Source organism: Nelusetta ayraudi, unplaced genomic scaffold (assembly GCF_046127955.1).
Source record: "Nelusetta ayraudi isolate G7.1 ecotype Tasmania unplaced genomic scaffold, CSIRO-AGI_Nayr_v1 ptg000084l, whole genome shotgun sequence".
Classification (NCBI taxonomy): domain Eukaryota; kingdom Metazoa; phylum Chordata; class Actinopteri; order Tetraodontiformes; family Monacanthidae; genus Nelusetta; species Nelusetta ayraudi.
The window spans coordinates 7,670,262-7,688,201 of record NW_027466134.1 but is presented as its reverse complement, the minus strand read 5'-3'; the positions used below and the strand labels follow the sequence as shown (position 1 = coordinate 7,688,201).

Genomic DNA, 17,940 nt, shown 5'->3' with positions numbered 1-17,940 from the left:
GAAGTTCTCTCATATATCCCCAAAAAGTTGTTTTCGCTCTCTTAAGGCATTTTATTTATTGATTGATTTATTTGCTGCCTTCGTCTTTTGTTCAAAATAGTTGCAGCACATCAGTGCAACCAAAATCACTTTGCCAATAAAGGGCGAGCACATGAAGAGGGTTGACGAAAAATTAGGGTAACCTTGCAAGACGAGACGTGACTCAGAAATCAAATACTCTCAACGCAACAAAGTTGCAAATGTGCCGTTAGTACGTCTTTCTTTGGACTCCACAAACTGCTGAAGACCTATTAGTCAAGTGGCTAACAGACAAACACTGTAGGTGGCGAAAGGAAGCAATGAGTTGGTTAAAAACTCTGGAAGCTTGAGCGCTGCAACAAGTTTTAAATCTGATGTGAGGAGGACAGAAAATAGAAACTAGTCTCTGCTGCAACTGGAACTGATCTACACCTGAGGCTCCTATTTCCAAATATCTGGAACCTGTTCAAGGTGACACAGATCTCACTCACACGGAAAAAGTTTTCTGGTCATTAACTCAGACCTTTGCCACTCAACTGGTTAAATCCACCATCAAATGCTGAATACAGAAACATTTTTCCTCCCCCCCCCCACCCCCTCCTCTTCCAGTCCCCCAACCCCCACCTATTGACGAATCTGATTCCTCCACGTGTCACCGGCCAATGACGGATGTATCAACACAAAAAATCCCCGAGTCCCACATGTCACAATTAGGGGCGCCTCAAAGGTCAGCTCAGATCTGCGGCCGCGTCGCGATATTGAAAATCAAATCCGCCGTAAAGATCCGGACGGACGGCGGGATCCAGGGAAGGTCAAGCAAGTGTCGCCGGTTTCTGGGAAAAGCTTGTGGCGTCGGGTTTTTGAGGCCTCCAGGGTGTCTGCAAGAGGACGCTCACGCAAAAACACACACACACACACACACACACACACACACACACACACACACACACCTGTGACAGGACTCTGCTGTGAGATGATTGGCAGAAGTCTTAGGGGCCGACAGACACGTCGTCGGCAGGCAGACGCACAGCAGGCACGTGTCAGGGACGGCCGGGAGGAAGGAAGTGACATCTTCACACACACCCTTCTGAGATCTCTCACACACACACACACACACATACACACACACACACACACACACACACACAGCGGCTCTTTATGACTGTTGCCACCATCTCCTGACCCGTCGTTCCCTCCACCTTTGTTCCCTTATCGTTATTTCCCCCCGAAAAAAAAAAAAAGAATCAAGGATTAGCCGGGGTCACGGGGTGTTTTTTCTTCTTCTTCTTCTCCTCCTCCTCCTCCTTCTTCTTCTTGCTCCACATGCTTGGAGGATATGCACAACCTTGTGAGCTGCAGCACCAGCGGGGCCTGAGCCAGGGTCAGACACCTCAGAGGGGACCAGACCAGGCGCCGCATGTTGATGACAGCCAGAGCCTCTTGTTTGACCTTGAGAACCTCCCCTTGATTTGATTTTGCGCCAATCCTTGAAGAAACAACCTCGACTTATTAACATCGTCATTATCATTAATTTTAGTCGACTGGTGCGTTCTGAACCTCGCTCGGAAGCTCGACTCGCTGAAATCTGCCGCCGTCCGTCTTGACGACCTGCAATAAGCAGCGTTTTTCAGTCGCTCGTACAGTTTTGGTGGGGTTAATAACCAATCCGCTTCCTATAAGCGGTCAAGGCAAGAAGATGTGTTGATAAATCCACAAATTCTTCAAAGTCGTAAAACGGTGGCCGCCGTTGAAGAGGTTAGCATAGATGCTACGATTCCTGCGGTCTTATTTACTCTGTTTCACATTTTATTATTTTATTTCTAAGAAATGAAATTAAGAAAATGAATGACTGGTCCAGGGTTATTGGTTTGCCTGGTTTATACTTCCTTTTCTTTCTTTGCCCTTGCATCAGTAAACTGAACTCTCTCAGGTTCCTGCCATGCTCATCACACAGCTGCTGATCGTGCTGACGGACAATGTCAACGTTTAATAATAATTATTCCCCCCTGCCACCAGAGGGAGACAGACTTCCCTACCCCCGCTAGGTTTCAAGGCCGTGTTCGCATCGCAGTCACGCGATTGCTGACATCGACTGCCCCAGCGCCGCCCTTGACCTTGCTTGATTCATGACCCCCCTCTCCCCATCCCCCCTCTCTCTCTCTTTTGGTGTGGTTCTCAGGGCGCCGCCCCCATGGCCCACCCCGAGGACGAGCTGGAGCGCCTGACCAAGAAGATGCTGTTTGACATGGACAACCCGCCGTCGGAGGAGTACTTTGGTGAGCGCAGCGCCCGCTTAGCACAGTGCCTGTTAGCAGGTTTTAGCAGCGAAAGCAGGCCGAGCCAGTAGGGGGATACAGTGGGCTACGGCCACATTCCATTTAGCTGCTATGGAAGCTTATGTCTGTGTAAGCTTTTATGCATATATTTGAAGGTCCAGTGTCTAGTGTCCAGTGTCTGCCTGATTTACGATTTTTATATTGGTACAATGTACTGCCCATAATTACACTAATGTAAGTAAATACTCGCAGCACAATAAAAGTAATTTCCTTTTCCTACTCATAGAACAGTTCTTATTTATATACAAAAATATACATAGATCGAGGGTCTTGCTCCCAAGAGTCTTGCTCTCTTTTTAGACGAACACCAAGTTTCGTATTTAACGTGTACGCTCCTGTCAAATAAACCAGGTTTGTGTGTGCAGGCCACCGTAGTTCATTGGCAAACTCGGGAGAGGGAGGAGGGGTAAATGTAACCACTTGATGTCGCTGTTTCTTCTCAAAATCTCCAAATATTACCGTAATTTCCCCTAGTGGCCGTTGGCTGTAAAAACATAGATTAGCCGCACCGTTGTATAAGCCGCAGGGTTCAAATCATGGGAAAAAAGTAGTAGCGGCTTATAGTCCGGAAATTACGGTACACACTTTACCTTTAAAGAACAAAATGTATTTTTTCAAAGCGAAATGAATTCCTTTTGTTTGCTTTAGCACGTTAGCATGGTAGACTCGATGGGCTCAGTGCAAGCTGTTTTGGTGCCATCTAATTTAGTTTTTTCTCTTTTCCACCAAAAAGAATCAATTCTATTAAATTACAATTACTCGGTTCATTTTTGAAAAGCATGCTGCTGCTGCTGCTGCTGCTGCTGCTGCTGTATTCAACCACATGTGTAGCTGTTACTGCGTGTGTTTGTGCTGCGGGAGCCTCTGACACAGCGGCGAGTCGCTGGTGGGCTTTAATTGGCCCACTGGTCCATGAGTCAGAGTCACTGTTTGGTTCTCATGGAGAAAACTAACACACACAGGTGTGAGTGAGCGAGCGAGCGAGTGAGTGCGTGTCACTGGTGTGATCTGATTGTGGCCGCTCACACCGTCACCTTTCACTCTCTGACATTTCCTCTAAGAGAGATGATACAAACAAACGCCTTTAGCCAGCCGAGAACACACACACACGGCGAGAAACCACAAAAAGGGCAAATTCTGCTGCAAGACACTGCGTTTCTGATGAAAACGTCTTGAGGTTTTCAGGTAGGAAGCGGTTCATGAGGTCAAACACTTACTTGAAGTGCCATCAAAAATGTAATGTGCTCATTGTCCGAAGCGGAAAAACGTGTGAATGCGCTTTGCGTCAACAGGACAGAATGAAGGATAATGATTTTAGAACCCTGCGTCATGATCTTTATTCTCTCTCTTTCATTGATTTCTCTTGTGTGTGTGTGTGTGTGTGTGTGTGTGTGTTTGTGTGCATGCAAGTGCGCGTGCGTGCATGCATATACAGGGGGGGAAAAAAGAACAGTTGGGATTAAATAAAATGCCTATTTTCATCATAATTCCCCAAACAGGATTGAGGGATTGAAGGATCCGCCGTCTTTACCTCTGTGTGTGTGTGTGTGTGTGTGTGTGTGTGTGTGTGTGTGTGTGTGTGTGTGTGTGTGTGTGTGTGTGTGTGTGTGTGTGTGTGTGTGTGTGTCGTCTTTTTTCTTTTCATTTTTTTTTTTTACATTTCTTCTCTCCCGCCCTCTGTACCTCCTCCTGCCAGCGAGTGCCACCTCTCCTCCTCTGCTCTGCTCTCTCTCTCTCCCCCTCTCTCGCTCTCTCTCTTGCCCTACCTCTCTCTCTCCTCCAGCCTTTAATCCCCTTTGCCCTGGAATTAGTTCCCATGGCCATTAGACGCCTCCTTCCTCGCTCAATAGATTCAAAAAGGGTTTCGTCTTCTTTCTTTTTTTGTCCTCGCTATTGGCACATAATCACATGGTGCAATGTGTGTGTGTGTGTGTGTGTGTGTGTGTGTGTGTGTGTATTACAGCTGCAGGCACAGCGTGTGTTTAAGTGGCATCAGGGCGTATCGGACCTCACGTTAGCGGCGCGGCGGCGCTGTTGTAAAGACCCCTAATTGGTTTCACGTTCAGGCGCAGGTCAAACGGATCCGCTAGCTAGCTTGAACCGCGCCGCCGTGTCTTCTTCTTCTATTTTTTTCTTTCACACACACACACACACACACACACACACACAAACAGAGGAGAAGTGGCCCTCGGAGCCTCGCTGGCCTGGTTTTCCCAGGGGGGGATGGATGGATGGATGGATGGATGGATGGATGGGTACATATGACACGCAGACCCGACGTGAACTCCTGCCACGCAGGCACGCACGCACCGCCGCCGCCGCCACGGTTTGCTAACTATGGGGCCGAGTGGCTGAAGGCTGGTAAACAGGGACACGGAGAGAAATGGGTCATATGTGAGCCGAGGTAGCCGGGACGAGTTAGGGATAGCGTGCGCGTCCCCAGCTGACAGCAGCTGCCTGCTACTGTAGAGAGAGGGGAGGTGGGCTGGGCTTGGGAGTGGGAGGGATGAGAGGTGGGGGAGCCGTGGAGGGGGTGGAGGGGGTGGAGGGGGTGGAGGGGGCGGGGGGGGGTCATGCCGTGGTTAAACGAGGCGACAGTTCGAGCCGAGGCGAGGAGGACGAGGGCAGCGGGAGGACCGAGGCCGCTGCAGGGACTCATTAGGAGCTGCTTCAAGCGAAGGAAACACGCTGCTCTGCAAATCTCCCAGCACCGCCGCCGCCGCCGTCCTCCCCCGCTGAATAATGTACACACAGCCGCCGCGCTAATGCAAGGAAGGGGTGGGGGAGGTTGGCGGGGGGGACTCGTCCGACCTCTCTGACTGTACATACAGAGCCGAGGGAGAATCACTCCTCCCTCGGCAGCGGACGTTTGTAATTACAAAGAGTGGGATACCACACAGGGCTGCACTTCCTCCTTTTCTTCTCCTTCTTCTCCTTCTTCTCCTTCTTCTCCTTCTTCTCCTCATTGCGGGGTTCAGCGGGGGGCGGAGGGGGAAGAGGGGGGCGTTCGGGCTTCGAGTTCGAGACCCCGAGGCTAGTAATTAACAAGATTAATCAAAGTGGGTGAACTGCGATCTGCCATCGTGCTACCGGACCGGGATCTTTGTCTTCCGACAGCAACAAAAAAAAAAAACTTTTATTGGCGCCGCAAACGTCTTTGATGAGCTGCTAATCTGAGGCGAGGCGCCGCTCCGCAGGGGCTCAACTTCACTCGAATTAGCCTTTTTTTTTTCACGCCGTGGCTCCTGTGATGTCACCAGGAAACTTTCTTTTTTTTTCACCCTGGGACTCTGTTAAAAAGAAATTTAAAAAAAAATCTCCATGCCCATGTCTTTGGTAGAGCTGCAGAGGCTGCAGTCCAAGGCAGGTCACATGTCATTTATTTATTTTTTTAATTTCCCTCCTTTTTTTTCACGAAAAAAGGAGCCGCCGCCAACCAACGTCGGCGGCTCTGAAACTGTGATGTTTGAAAACAAAAACCTGAAAATGATGCACAATGAACTTGGGGGGGGGTGAGGGGGTGGTGGCGGGGAAGAAGGAGGATTTTCTTGTGAGAAACCCGGCGTGCCGTGGCAGCCAGAAATTCCTCCTGTGATTGAAGCGTCTTTGAAAAGCAACTGATGAGTCCTGATTTGGAGTTCCAGATTAGATTTGCAGTAATCTGAAAGAGGCCCTTTTCTTCCAAATGTCATCATCCGTCATGTCTAATCCACTTTGCTCGTGCGTAGGTGTGCTGTGTTTGTGGAAATCTAATAAGACACAGCCGCCGCCGCCGCTGCTGCTGCTCCGCTCGGCACCGCCGCCGCATCGCAGCAACTTGCAGCATTTTGTCGCCGCCGCGTCGTCGCTGTCACCCAAAAAACCGGGACATAAAAAGCTGAATAATTGAAAAGGATGAGATGCTCTGCATTATTTACAATTAGCCACGACGATACTCACGCCGAGTTTCATTCTGCCGCCGAGAATCTCGTCTTTTATTCCTCCTTCTGAACGCCGGCAAGCAAAAAAAAAAAAGAAAAAGGAGAAGAAGGAAGAAAAAAAAAAAGGGACGTGACAAGCCGACTTGTTCCGCGCGACTTTCGGTACAGAATTAAGTAAGACGTGAAATTTTAATATCCAATCAATATTTATACAGAGTGATTTTCCCGGGGGATTTTCCAAGCAGCGGCATAAATGTTTTGGTAATATTGTGATCACATGGTGGGGGGGAGGTGGTGAGGGGGGGTTCGAGGAGGTTTGGGCGCTCTGGCGGGAAAATCTTCTTCTTCTTTTTCTTTGTCTTCTTCTTCTTCTTCTTCTTCTTCTTCTTCTTCTGGTTCCATTCGGACCCCTTTGTTCCTTCATGAAGGAGCAGCGGTGGCGGCGGCCGGCGTTTGCCATTTTCCCCTCATCATGTCAGCTGGAGGAGCCTCATAATTTATGAGACACCTCGAATGAAAAGTTGATGAGGCGTCTTGGAAGAGATACGAGCGGCTCCAGCAGCAGCGGCAGCGGCGGCCGGAGGAGCAGCGGCGGCGGCGGTGGTGGTGGTGGCAGAGGATCACGTTGGGTAATTGGGTCAGAGGAAAGTTGACGTTCGCAGGCGGCGCCGGGGCGCACGTGAGCAGCGCTGCCGCTCGCAGCCTCATCTCCCCTCCAACCCCCCCGCCTCCCCCACTCCCACCCCCACTCACTCTCTCCCTCCTGCTCCAGAGGTGGAGGCCATTTGCATATTAGTGAACTTGCCCTCAGCAAACTCCCAGGAGGTTTTTTCTTCTTCTTCTTCTTCTTTTTTTTTTTTTTCAGCCGCTCTTGACGCGTCGTGACGAGCCCACAGCAGCCTGTCAGACTTCGTGGCTCCGCCCACCTCTGTTGCTGTTCAATAGCTTTTTTCAGAGTTTTTATTTTTTAATGCACCTCCGGCGCTCGAGGCTCTCGCTAACTTTCAGGCTTTCAGGTACAAAACAACGTTTTCTTAGACGAACACCAGCTGTTAGGATCCACAGAGGGGAAGGAACCACTTTTTTTGCTCTAGTTTTTATTTATTTTTTTATTTTTATTTTTTGATTACTGTGGATGTCGACTGTGGAAACAGTTTAGCTTCCCCGTGTCAAGGAATGTCACCGGAACCAATGCACACCAACCCAAGTCCACTGAAGTCTGTATTTATCTTTTTTTTTTTAAATGTTACTTCAATTATTTTCAAATATCTCAGGAAATGTTACACTGTGGACTCCATATCATACAAAAGTCTCTGCCAAAACACTTTTGACATCTTTTGCATCTAACTGGTATCTTATTTTTATAATTTTTTTTTATGGAATTGATGTTTTTTTGTGATTCATTTAATGGATTTGAAGCCAACACTTGACACGATGGAACTTTCAACATGAAAACGTCACATCCATCTTGAAAACATCTCGGAGCAAAATCTCACTGCAGCGTCCATGTTTACAACCGAGCAGCAAGTCGCTGGTTCTTTGGGGGGGGGGGTCTGATCTTGAGTCAAACCTGGCTCCGCCTCTTTCCCCTTGTCTCACCTCCCTGAAGGATGCTGATTGGTCCGGCCATATTCTTTCTGCGCTGGAGCTTTTCAAGATGGATCGACTAGAATTCAGTCTTGAAATCTCGCCGGTTGAACTGGATGTCAATTTACTGTAAGACTGGTGTGGATTTTCTTTAATTTTTTTTTGTAATCGCACTGAACTCTCCACTTGATTTTAACACCTGGATTTTTTTTTCCTCTCAAGGCCAAACTCATCTCCGCAAAGCTGGAGGAATTTTTCTTGTCTATTCTCAAACCCTGGAGGTTTCGTAAACCAAGATATAGTTTTTTATACAGCAAAAAAATCTGGATAGTTTTCTCCTTGTTTTTTCAAACTCTGAAGTTTTCGTTTCACTTTGGCCTTCATGCAGTCATCCCTTCTGTCCTCGTAGGACCTTTACTGCCTCCCACCCCCCACCCCACCGCTCCGTCATTGTCGGCCAATCATGTCGTCGTACTTTTGTCTGCATATATGTTGCAACGACGTCAGTGAGACAGCAGCCCGCCGCCTCGGGAAGCAGGTCAGCGGCCACCCGGGGGGGCTTCGCATGAGCCAGTCTGGTGACATGGCAACTGGGGCCGGAGCCCCGTGTGTCACGCTGCCACCTACAGAGGATCAGGAGGAAGAGCGGCCCCTCCGACCATTGGGTCGGCGTGGAGCCTGGCGGTATTTTCATCCCATCCGGAGAACTTCTTCAACCTTGTTCTGCGGCGGGAGGATGTTTAGAATTCCTCACTGTGTTTTGATCTTTAAAAGAGAGAGACACAAAAAAAACATTTATTTTTTTTCCTTCCATCGTCGTGTTTACGGCTCCTCACAGCGCTGCTTTCTAGTTTCCCGGCCGATGTCGTGCCGTCTCTTTTTCCTTTTTTTAATTTTATTTTCTGCAGTGGTTCACGTGAGGTGACCGAACAACCCCCCACCCCCCTTGCCTTGCCCCCCTCCCCTCCCCTCCCCCCTCCCCCGCCAGGCTCGGCCGCTCGCCCGCCCTGCCTCGTTGAGACAGCTCCACTGAGGCTTGCAAGATCAGCTGCCGTGCGAGCCCAGCTGAGGCTCGCGGGCGCTCACGTTGCTAGATTTCATTTGTGAGTGAGCGCTTGACCTCGGGAGTGAGTGTAGACATCCGCACGCTCGCGCTCGCGAGCGCACGCTCTTTAGTTTTGCAAGCACGCGGGTGCGCACGGCTGAGCAGCGTGCAAAAGCAAAACACGCACAGCACGCACAACACCCCCCCCCCCACCACCACCACCACCCTTCTTCTTCTTTTGAAGGCCGCTGTACACACACACACACACACCTGTCTCCCCCCTTCTTTCACCCCATTGGTCGCTCCCTGGCGCCCCTCCACGTCGCCGCCGCCGCCAACCTGCTTCCAAAACATGTAACCTACACTCATACCCCTCCCCCCTCCCCCCCCCCCCCTCCCCCCGCTTCGTCCCCTCGCCACCCCCCACCCCCCACTTCGCCACCGCCGCCGGCCCTGACAGGCCGAGCGCTAATGCTCAGTGGCACGGGATCGCCTCTCCTCCTCCGCCGCTGTAGCCGTGCTAGCAGATTTTTTGCTATATGCTGACATTGGCATTGAAATTAAATGCAGAGGCGGGGACTTGGGGGGCGTTCGCAGAATGAAACGCGGGCACGATGAGCGTCATTCCGTCGCCGTCGTCGCCGCCGTCGCCGCCGCCAGGTCTGTTCGGAGGCAACAGAGTTCGTCCACCTGCTGGCTGAGGATGAAACTGCGCAACAAATTGTGTCCGGTGGCGCTTCTGCTGCACCGCTAATGTTCCAACCTTTGTTGTTTGCATCGGTAATCAAGTGTGACGCCGTTGTCGCCGCTTAATTGCAATGAAAGTTTCCAAAAAAACAAAACAAGGCAAAACAATTTGCCGGGCTTCAGGAAAAGCGGCGCCTCACACGCAGGACACAAACTGGGAGAAATGGAGCAAAATAATTAGCGGAAGTTGCAAATTCTACCCTTCTATTGGTCCGTTTCAGCATCTGTGTTGCAGCAGTTGTGCGTCGTCGTCGTTGTTGTTGTTTCTTTTTTCAGCCCGAGCACCAAAACTTGAGCTAAAGTCCCCGGATGGATTTTTTTCCCACGTCTCTTTTATTAGTTTTGGAGGTTTTTCCGAGCCGCAGTCGTCTCGGCTGCCTTCGCCGGTGGGGTTTGCAAGGGTTGCGCCAGCAGAAGCGCGATTCTTTGGTAACACAGTGCGAAAAAGTTTGGTCTCCAGCACACAAAAAAAAAGAAGAAGAGAAGAGGGGCGGGGAGGGGGAGAAGAAAAGTTCCTTGCGAGCCTTCTTTACATGCACGATCTTTGATTTGTGACGATGTAAGATCAAATTGAGCTGCAAGTGTGCTCCCGCTGCCGCTTTCATGCCGCCTCAATATCGCGGCGTGAAGAGGAAGGAGGAAAAAAAAAAAAAACAAAGACGGAGGGAAATCTGAGGCGTTCTGCCACTCAGCATCCCTCCGGTTCCCAAACAACAGCGTCTCGCTGCCACTACAAATACATTAGGAATCAATTATTTATGGAAGGGAGTCAGGGCCTCTTTAATCTTTCCCTTTTATCCAATTAAATTGTCTAACCACTCTGAGCTCTTCGGCGACTCGCGAGCAGCGCGCTTCTCTCTCTCTCTTTTTTTTTTTTTTAAAAAAAGGAAAAAAGAAAATAAGAAAAGATTTTCTCTTCAGTCCTCCTTTTGACTTTCCATGTAGCGGAGAAGAGACACTTCTGAGGCTTGAAGAATGAAAGGAAAGAAAGTGAGTAAAGTGTAAATGAACCTCCCTCCTCTTCCCCTCTTCCTCCCCCTCCCCCCTCCTCCTCCTCGCCGTCACCGCTGCATTGGCTCTACAGGAACTATTTGAAGTTTTGATATTAAGACTGTGGTTTCATTCCCCGTGCAAAGGGACGCTGGGGAGCCGCCGCTTCTTTCATGATTCCTTTATGTCCGGGCTGAAATAGTTCGAAAGTGTTTGCGATGGTTTCCACAGGGGTAAACAGCAACGCCGCTTCACTCGCCGCCCTGTATTATTCACGCCGCCGCGTCCAACCAAGTCGAGGAGTGCTGGCTAAAAAATAAAATAAATAAAAAAAATGCTGATATTATATATATATTTATTGATGTATCTAGATTTACTTTATTTTCTTTCCCGACGACGCAGACGTGCAGAATTATTGATGGAATCACTGCGGAAACGCTCGCCGCGTGTCGTCAGCGGGATTATCACACAAGACAAAGTTTCGGTGCAGCTCCACGTTTTATGTTTTTTTTTTTCTTTTTTTTTTTTTTACAGTTGGCGGATGATCATTTGTCAGGCCTTACAAGAAGGCCGACCGAACACTGCGGTGTGTGTTCAGCTCCCGAATGAGTGTGTGAACTTGGCATGAATGTGCAGTGGGGACGACGGGAACCTGGAAGTTGCTCAGATGAAGTTTCATTCAGAACAAAAATGACAAATGAGCTTGAACTTTAAAAAATAAAGAAATAAATCATTAACGAAGCTCAAACTGCTTTTTTTGTGAATGTCAGCAGTGCTTCGATCAGAACAGAAAACTTTCGAGTTGTGTCAGTTTGTCATGTTGTAAGAGACTTGTGACCTGTTTAACGTATTAGTTTCTGTCATAAAGAAGAATTAAAATACTACTTGAGAAAATGCAGACGTCCGCCAGCTTTTCAAGTAGGGGTTTATTTCCTGTCGTACAACACATTCAGTCATTTAGCGGTTTCCTTAAAACGTTATTACAACGAAAATGTTGTAATAACGTGATAAAATGTCTGATCAAAGGTTCATAATGCAACCAGAACTTTATAGTACAACGTTAATAATAATAACAATAATAATACTAATAATAATAATAATAATACTCAATACTTGAATTCAAACGATGGCAACATTAAAATCACTGCGTTCTTATTTCCCACTCCACAAATTTATATTTACAAATCTACTCGTGATGTGACAAAGAGAATCTGTGTGAGGTCAAAGGTCGGCCTCTGACGGTTTGTGTGGGCATGCAGTGAGAAATGCAGCAGCAGCAGCAGCTCTTTGTCCTGCGACCGGCTCCTCCGCTGCTGTGTGGGCCGCTGACACACTGAACATGATGCTCGTCTGTTTGTATACACTCGTCTACATGTGTGGCATGTCTGGCATTACAGAAGGGGTTTTCTCATCTCCCCCTCCCCCACCCATCTCCTCTCCTCTATGAGTGTGTGTGTGTGTGTGTGTGTGTACAGTACACCCGTGCACGCGGCTCCTTGGGGCCGTCGCCATCCTGCGCTGCCAGCGGCGTCGTCGGCAGGATTTCCGAGCGTTTTTTTTTTTTTTCTTCTTCTTTTTTTTTTTTTTTCCTCCTGCTGGCTGTTTAAAGCGGCGGCGGCCCTGTGGGACGTGTTTGGCATCTCCTCCGCTCACTGAAGATGGCCTGTGATCTGAAGCCACTAACAGGCTCAGCGTGCCGCCGCCACCGCCGCCGCCGCTCCCTCCTCCTCTCGCCGCTCTCCTCAACCCCTCCTCCTCCCCGCAGCACCCCACACCCCCCCGCGGCTCTCTGAAGTGATTACCCTGCTTGTGATTCCACCGACACCCACATGTCCCCCCGAGACACGGCGCCTTCGCCGCTTTGTTTAATCTGCCTCCCTGTACAGTAGGTAACGCCGCCGTAATTGAGGTGTGGATAGAGCGGCGGCGGCGGCGGCGGGAGGAGAAGCCGAGCGCTCGTTGCTCTTTCCGCTTCTTCTTCTTTCTTTTTTTTCTCCTTTTTTTTTTTCAAAAATGAAAAGCTGTCTGCCGCAGATGAAAAACAAGACGCTCGGCTGACGTGTAAAACGCCTCTCTAATGAAAACTCTGAAAAATGTTCTGAGGTCTGATCCCTCTGAGCACCTTTGTTTTTGTCTGAGAGTTTCAGACTGCTTCCGAGTGGCTTCACATTGTTGATAATCAAGCAAAGAGCTTAAAGAACAGCACGTTTAGCCCTGTGTTTGCAGCCTCCTGTCTCGATAACCAGCTCAGGGAGACACAGGGACCAGAGTTGAAATGAAAGGCTCAGAGGTCAACTGTTAGAGCAGGTCTTTTTATTATTATCATTATTATTATTATTATTATTATTATTATTATTTATTTTATTTTATTTTATTTTAACTGACTCACCCTGACCTGATTGGCCTATCGGAACCCTTAGCCCTCTGTTTGCAGCCTCCTGCTGAACCTTGATGCTTCGTTGGACCCTCAACATATTCTTTAACGCAGTCAAAGTCAATTTGGTTGCTGGGGGGTGAGGTTACTATCCCGGGAGAGGCGTCTCTGCCCTTTGTGATATCACAGAGTTTTGAGGCGTTTGCTGACAGCTGTTAGAAAACGTCCCAATAATGAAGGAAACATCCCTCAAATTTTGCTTGTTTCTTTGTCTCTTCGGTCGTCGCGTATCGTTACTGGGAAAGTTGTGGTTGGCGCTGATTCATTCAGAAACTTCCCTCAGTTGTCGCCGCAGCCCCGAAGATAATGACTTATCAGGGATTCATTTCATATGTTTGATCTCCACTAGTGGAAGTTTTTTTTTTTTTTTTCTCTCTCTCTCGCGGCGAGACACCTGCGAAAGAATCGGCTTTTCACGCCGCCGCCGTCGTCGTTTGAGTGTTTTGATATGAGGAAAACAGGAAGTGGAGAAAGTGTGGAAAAACGCCACGCGGCATCAGATAGTCGATCTCTGCCCGCGGTTCGTGTCTCGCCTCCATTTTGAACCCGCTGCCTTCGGAATAGACGGCGTGTCAGTCTCCTCCGCCGCAAATCTCGCTTTCAGACGAGGCGGGGGGAAAAAAAAGAAAGAAAGAAGAAGAAAAAAGGGAATCCTAAAAACGATCCGAACAACTGAACTTGAATTAATTAAGTTGACTGTATCGGGGCTCCGCCGGCTGATTGCATCTCCTCCTCAGATGTGCGGAAAAATAAAACATTCCCAGATAATATTTTTTGGGAGCCCATTGTTGTAGCAGATAGCAGTAATTAAATTGACAGTGTTGTTAATTGGGTCGGCGATAACTCGCATTGAGTCGAGGACATCTTAAACTCAATTAATGATATCTCCAACCCAATTAAAGATATCCAAATGCCACGTCGCGCAACACGCAATCTGCCTTTTCTGCGCAGCAATAGTATCAGTTCACTTCTGCCCCCTTCTTCTTCTTCTCCTTCTACTGCTGCCGCTTCTTCTTTACAAAGACTCTGTTGTACTTCTAAAGTTTCCTTTTTATCATTTAAAGCCGGATTCCTTTTTTTTCTTTTTTCTTTTTTAAATAATTTCTTCTTCTTTTTTCTTTTTTTAATCAATGTCGTCTAAATCAGCCTTTGGCCATGTGTACGCTGCCTTTAATGTCCCGTAATTGTTGCGTTTAATCCCCGCTTATCCCGCCGTTTGAAACCGAAATGAAGATTAGGCTCCTCTGACACGAGTAAAGGGGGAGACTTTCACTTACTTTTGGACGCACGTTGATTAAAGTTGGGGTGGGGGGGGGCGGTGGTGGCTGCTTTTGGGTCTAGTGGTTTGGACACGTGGAGCCGACGGCGGGAGTTAATAACGTCGACATGGAGAGGATGTCGACTGGAAGTGAAGAGTTCCAATGTTTGATCAGAGTCTGACGTGACCAAGTAATTAGCAGCTGTTCTGATTATCACACGGGCTGCAGTCATCTGTCAAAGTGGAGCTGATAAATCGTGGTCAATGAAGTCTGGATCCAAATCTTGTTCTTGTTCAGAACCAGGAAATATTAGATCTGCGTCTTTGTCGTCGACACGCTGACAATCAAACCAAACACTAGTTTGTTAGTCGTCGCTGCTCAACCTAGTTTCACTGTGTCACTGTGACCCGGTCAATGTCCTTGTAGACCACAATACTCATCATGCCAAGCCGGTCTCTGTTCAGCGGGCTTTGAATGGTTAACTATCAACAAGCAATTTTGTTTTTAAAAAAGCAGCATATTTACCCATTTTACAGCCTCCTGCTGGGTTTTAGCTACCTGCTAAAACTCAGTGAACCTTTCCCTACTTGTGTTTGAATTCTTGCGCATCAATTTGCCAGAATGAAGAACAAGAAGACCTTTTAGCGACAACCACTCAGACCAAAAAACAGAAGGCATCGGGTCTCCTCTGGACAGAAAGTGTCCCTTGGCACCACTGTCTTGGCAAGGCTCTGGTCTTCTCACCAGGCTGCGTTCAAGAAGCTGTTGGCTGTCTGTTGGAAGTGGCGTCGCTCTACTGATTAAGTTTTGTCTCTCTGGAGTTCCTCTCCTCACGCCTCCGCCTCCGCCCCCCTGTCTGCAGGTCGCTGCGCCAGCTGTGGGGAGAACGTGGTGGGCGAGGGCACCGGCTGCACGGCCATGGACCAGGTCTTCCACGTCGACTGCTTCGTCTGCATGACCTGCAGCACCAAGCTGCGCGGCAAGCCCTTCTTCGCCGTGGAGAAGAAGGCCTACTGCGAGCCGTGCTACATCGTGAGTAGCTGATCCTCCTCCTGCTTTCGCCTTTTTTTTTTGTTATTCACATGACCTGGTCTATTTCTCACATTTTTATCAAAGTTTTCAAAGTTAAAGTAGACTAAATGGTTCTTTGAGTTAAAGTCGAGTGAGATAGAAGATACAAGTTTGCTCTTGTAAAGTTAGCTGCAAGTGCAAGTCTAGTTTAGTGTATCTAGCTAGCGAATCGGTCTTTTCTGCATTTTTGTGTGTGTGTGTGCCATGTTATGTATTCTCCTTGTGGTTAATGTGCTCAATGTGCAAATTCAGTTATTGTTTATTTCCAATATCAAAGCAAACTCATCAGTTTATTTAAAAAAAAAAAAAAAAGGGGATTTTCCGCTCTCTCTCCCTCGGTAAATTAGACGTTTTTGTTGTTTGCTCAGCTGATGCAGAACTATCTGGAGTTCCAGCAGATGAGCACGAAGATACAGTTGAGATGTTCTCACTTCATCAAAAGAGTCAATGGCATTTCAAACATTAACGCACGTGTTTTTGTTTCTCTTGTGAAATACCCAAGATTACTGTATGTATGTCCATAATTGTTGACCGGACTGAAGTGGGAATATGAAGAAATATCATGTCATTTTTTTTATTTCTTCCCACAATACATGACTCCCGTCCTTCCTGGCGATCGCGTTGCGAAACTCAACATTCAAGTATTTCCTTGCACGAGATTGTCAGAAACAACACGTCCCCTTGCGAGACCACAAGGAAATTATTTTGCAGAAGTGCATCTTTCACCCGGTTCAATGCAACGGCGTCCAAACATCTCACTGTCAGCAATTTCCTGCGTGAATTTTGGCATTTCATTCCTGGAAGCTGAGACAACAAGTTGCCGCACCACACAGGAAGGCTCCTCAGCGGAAATTTGGGTAATAGCTCCAAGCTTTCAGTTTTATTCTTATGGCTGAGAGGAATTCCAGCTATTGGATTCAATTTATACGGGATTTACCGGGCACGCGCCAGTTTATCTGCTTTGCCAGGCCGCATCCTCCTGCCTCCTCAGAACGCATCAGTTATCTGGTGGCGAGGAGGAGATTGAGATCCTGCATCAGGATGCACATCGACCACATCCCAGAGCTTCTGCTGCACTGAGATCGGGTATTTGTGGAGGCCGGGCGGAGTCCAGCAAGCTTATCGTCCTCTTCCAGAGACCAGTTTGAGGTTATTTTATGTGCTATCCTGCTGGAAGTAGCCATCAGAAGGATATTTCCTGTGGTCACAGATGGGATTGAGAAGGTCAGCGACAGTATTCAGGTAGGCCAGATGATGTTCAGTTGGTACTGGAGGAGATCCCGAAGTGACACCAGCAACGTTCCAGCACCAGCAGCCAGAACTGTCATCACAAACATGATGGATCCACATTTTCTAGTTCAAATTCTAAACGTTGCAGCAGAAATCAAGACCCCAATCTTCTGTTGCCCAGTTATCTTGTGAGCTCAATCAAAGTATAGCCCTCAGTTTCCTGTCTCAGCTGACGGTGGAGGTTTCCAATGCTCTCGGTTGCTTTACAGTCGGACGTGCAGTGTGTGCAGAGACGGTCAGGGAGCCGTTATTAGAGTCGCCATTCTGTCATTTCAAACCACTCGCTCTTGCCCTTTCACCTTTGACCTTTGGCTTCAGGGATGGTATTTTGGCCCGAAGACCTGCCTGCTCGCTGTATCACTTTCCCACCTTACCGTTGTCTGCCAGGAGATGGTGGAGATGGAAAAATCAATAGATCAGTCAGCAGAAAAAACTCAGACCAACCTGTCGAAAATGGTTGAACCGTGTCAGATTAGGTTAAGCAACTAGTGTTTAAAGTGAAAGTAAAAACTATATTTTTAAATTAAATTCCTGGACAAATGTGCTGCTTGGGACACGAGCAAAGTTATTTTTAGCATCGTAGCCTAATTTCCCTAAAAGGGACCCGACTGCCTGACATCTTCTTATATCAAATACTTCCCTTCCGTGTGTTCTCCACTTATTTTGGCAAACCATAGATGTTATATGATTATTGAGAGGAGTGTGTGTATTGCTTATTATGGTTTAGGTATTCAAAGACATTAAGATTCAGCATTGATGTAAACGTCTTAGCCACAGTGCACGCCGTGGCTAAGACTAGCATTTAGCTAGATAGTAGGAATATGACACGCTCAGTCCTTATTTGCCGTGAAGACATGGCGTAAGATTTCAGATTAAGAATCTCTCACTGAAGATTTAACTAGGAGCATTAAGCTTGACAAAGTTCACGTTGACCCCCAAACTGCTCATCATCTTTCACACTGGAGAAGGGAAGCGATCAGAGGCTTCGCTGGCGTTGAGTCACACTAAGCACACACTCACTCATGCTTGCAGCGTTTCCGTCAGTGCACCGGCGAGGAAGTGTCTCGACCTGCACTTTCCCCAGTGCATTCTGGGGGTCGGGCTCCTCCACGTGTGGGCCGGTGGCAGGCCATCACCTAAATCAGCCCCCTTTCAGAGGCACTCACCGTGATTGTACCCGTCTCGTCTGGAAGTTCTCCAAACCTGATGCTCACGCGCTAAAGAGGAGCGGGATAATTTAGGA

The 17,940-nt window shown here is 48.2% G+C and overlaps 1 protein-coding gene across 2 annotated transcripts in view; it reads left to right on the top strand.

Annotated features, from left to right (window-relative positions):
* The window catches only part of lpp (LIM domain containing preferred translocation partner in lipoma), a 123,852-nt gene that overhangs the window by 87,479 nt on the left and 18,433 nt on the right, over positions 1–17,940 (top strand). For both annotated transcript variants that reach the window (XM_076045137.1, XM_076045136.1), the window contains exons 7-8: positions 2,198–2,294; positions 15,199–15,368. In XM_076045137.1, the coding sequence (XP_075901252.1) occupies positions 2,198–2,294; positions 15,199–15,368 (267 nt within the window). The remainder of the gene's footprint in view (positions 1–2,197; positions 2,295–15,198; positions 15,369–17,940) is intronic.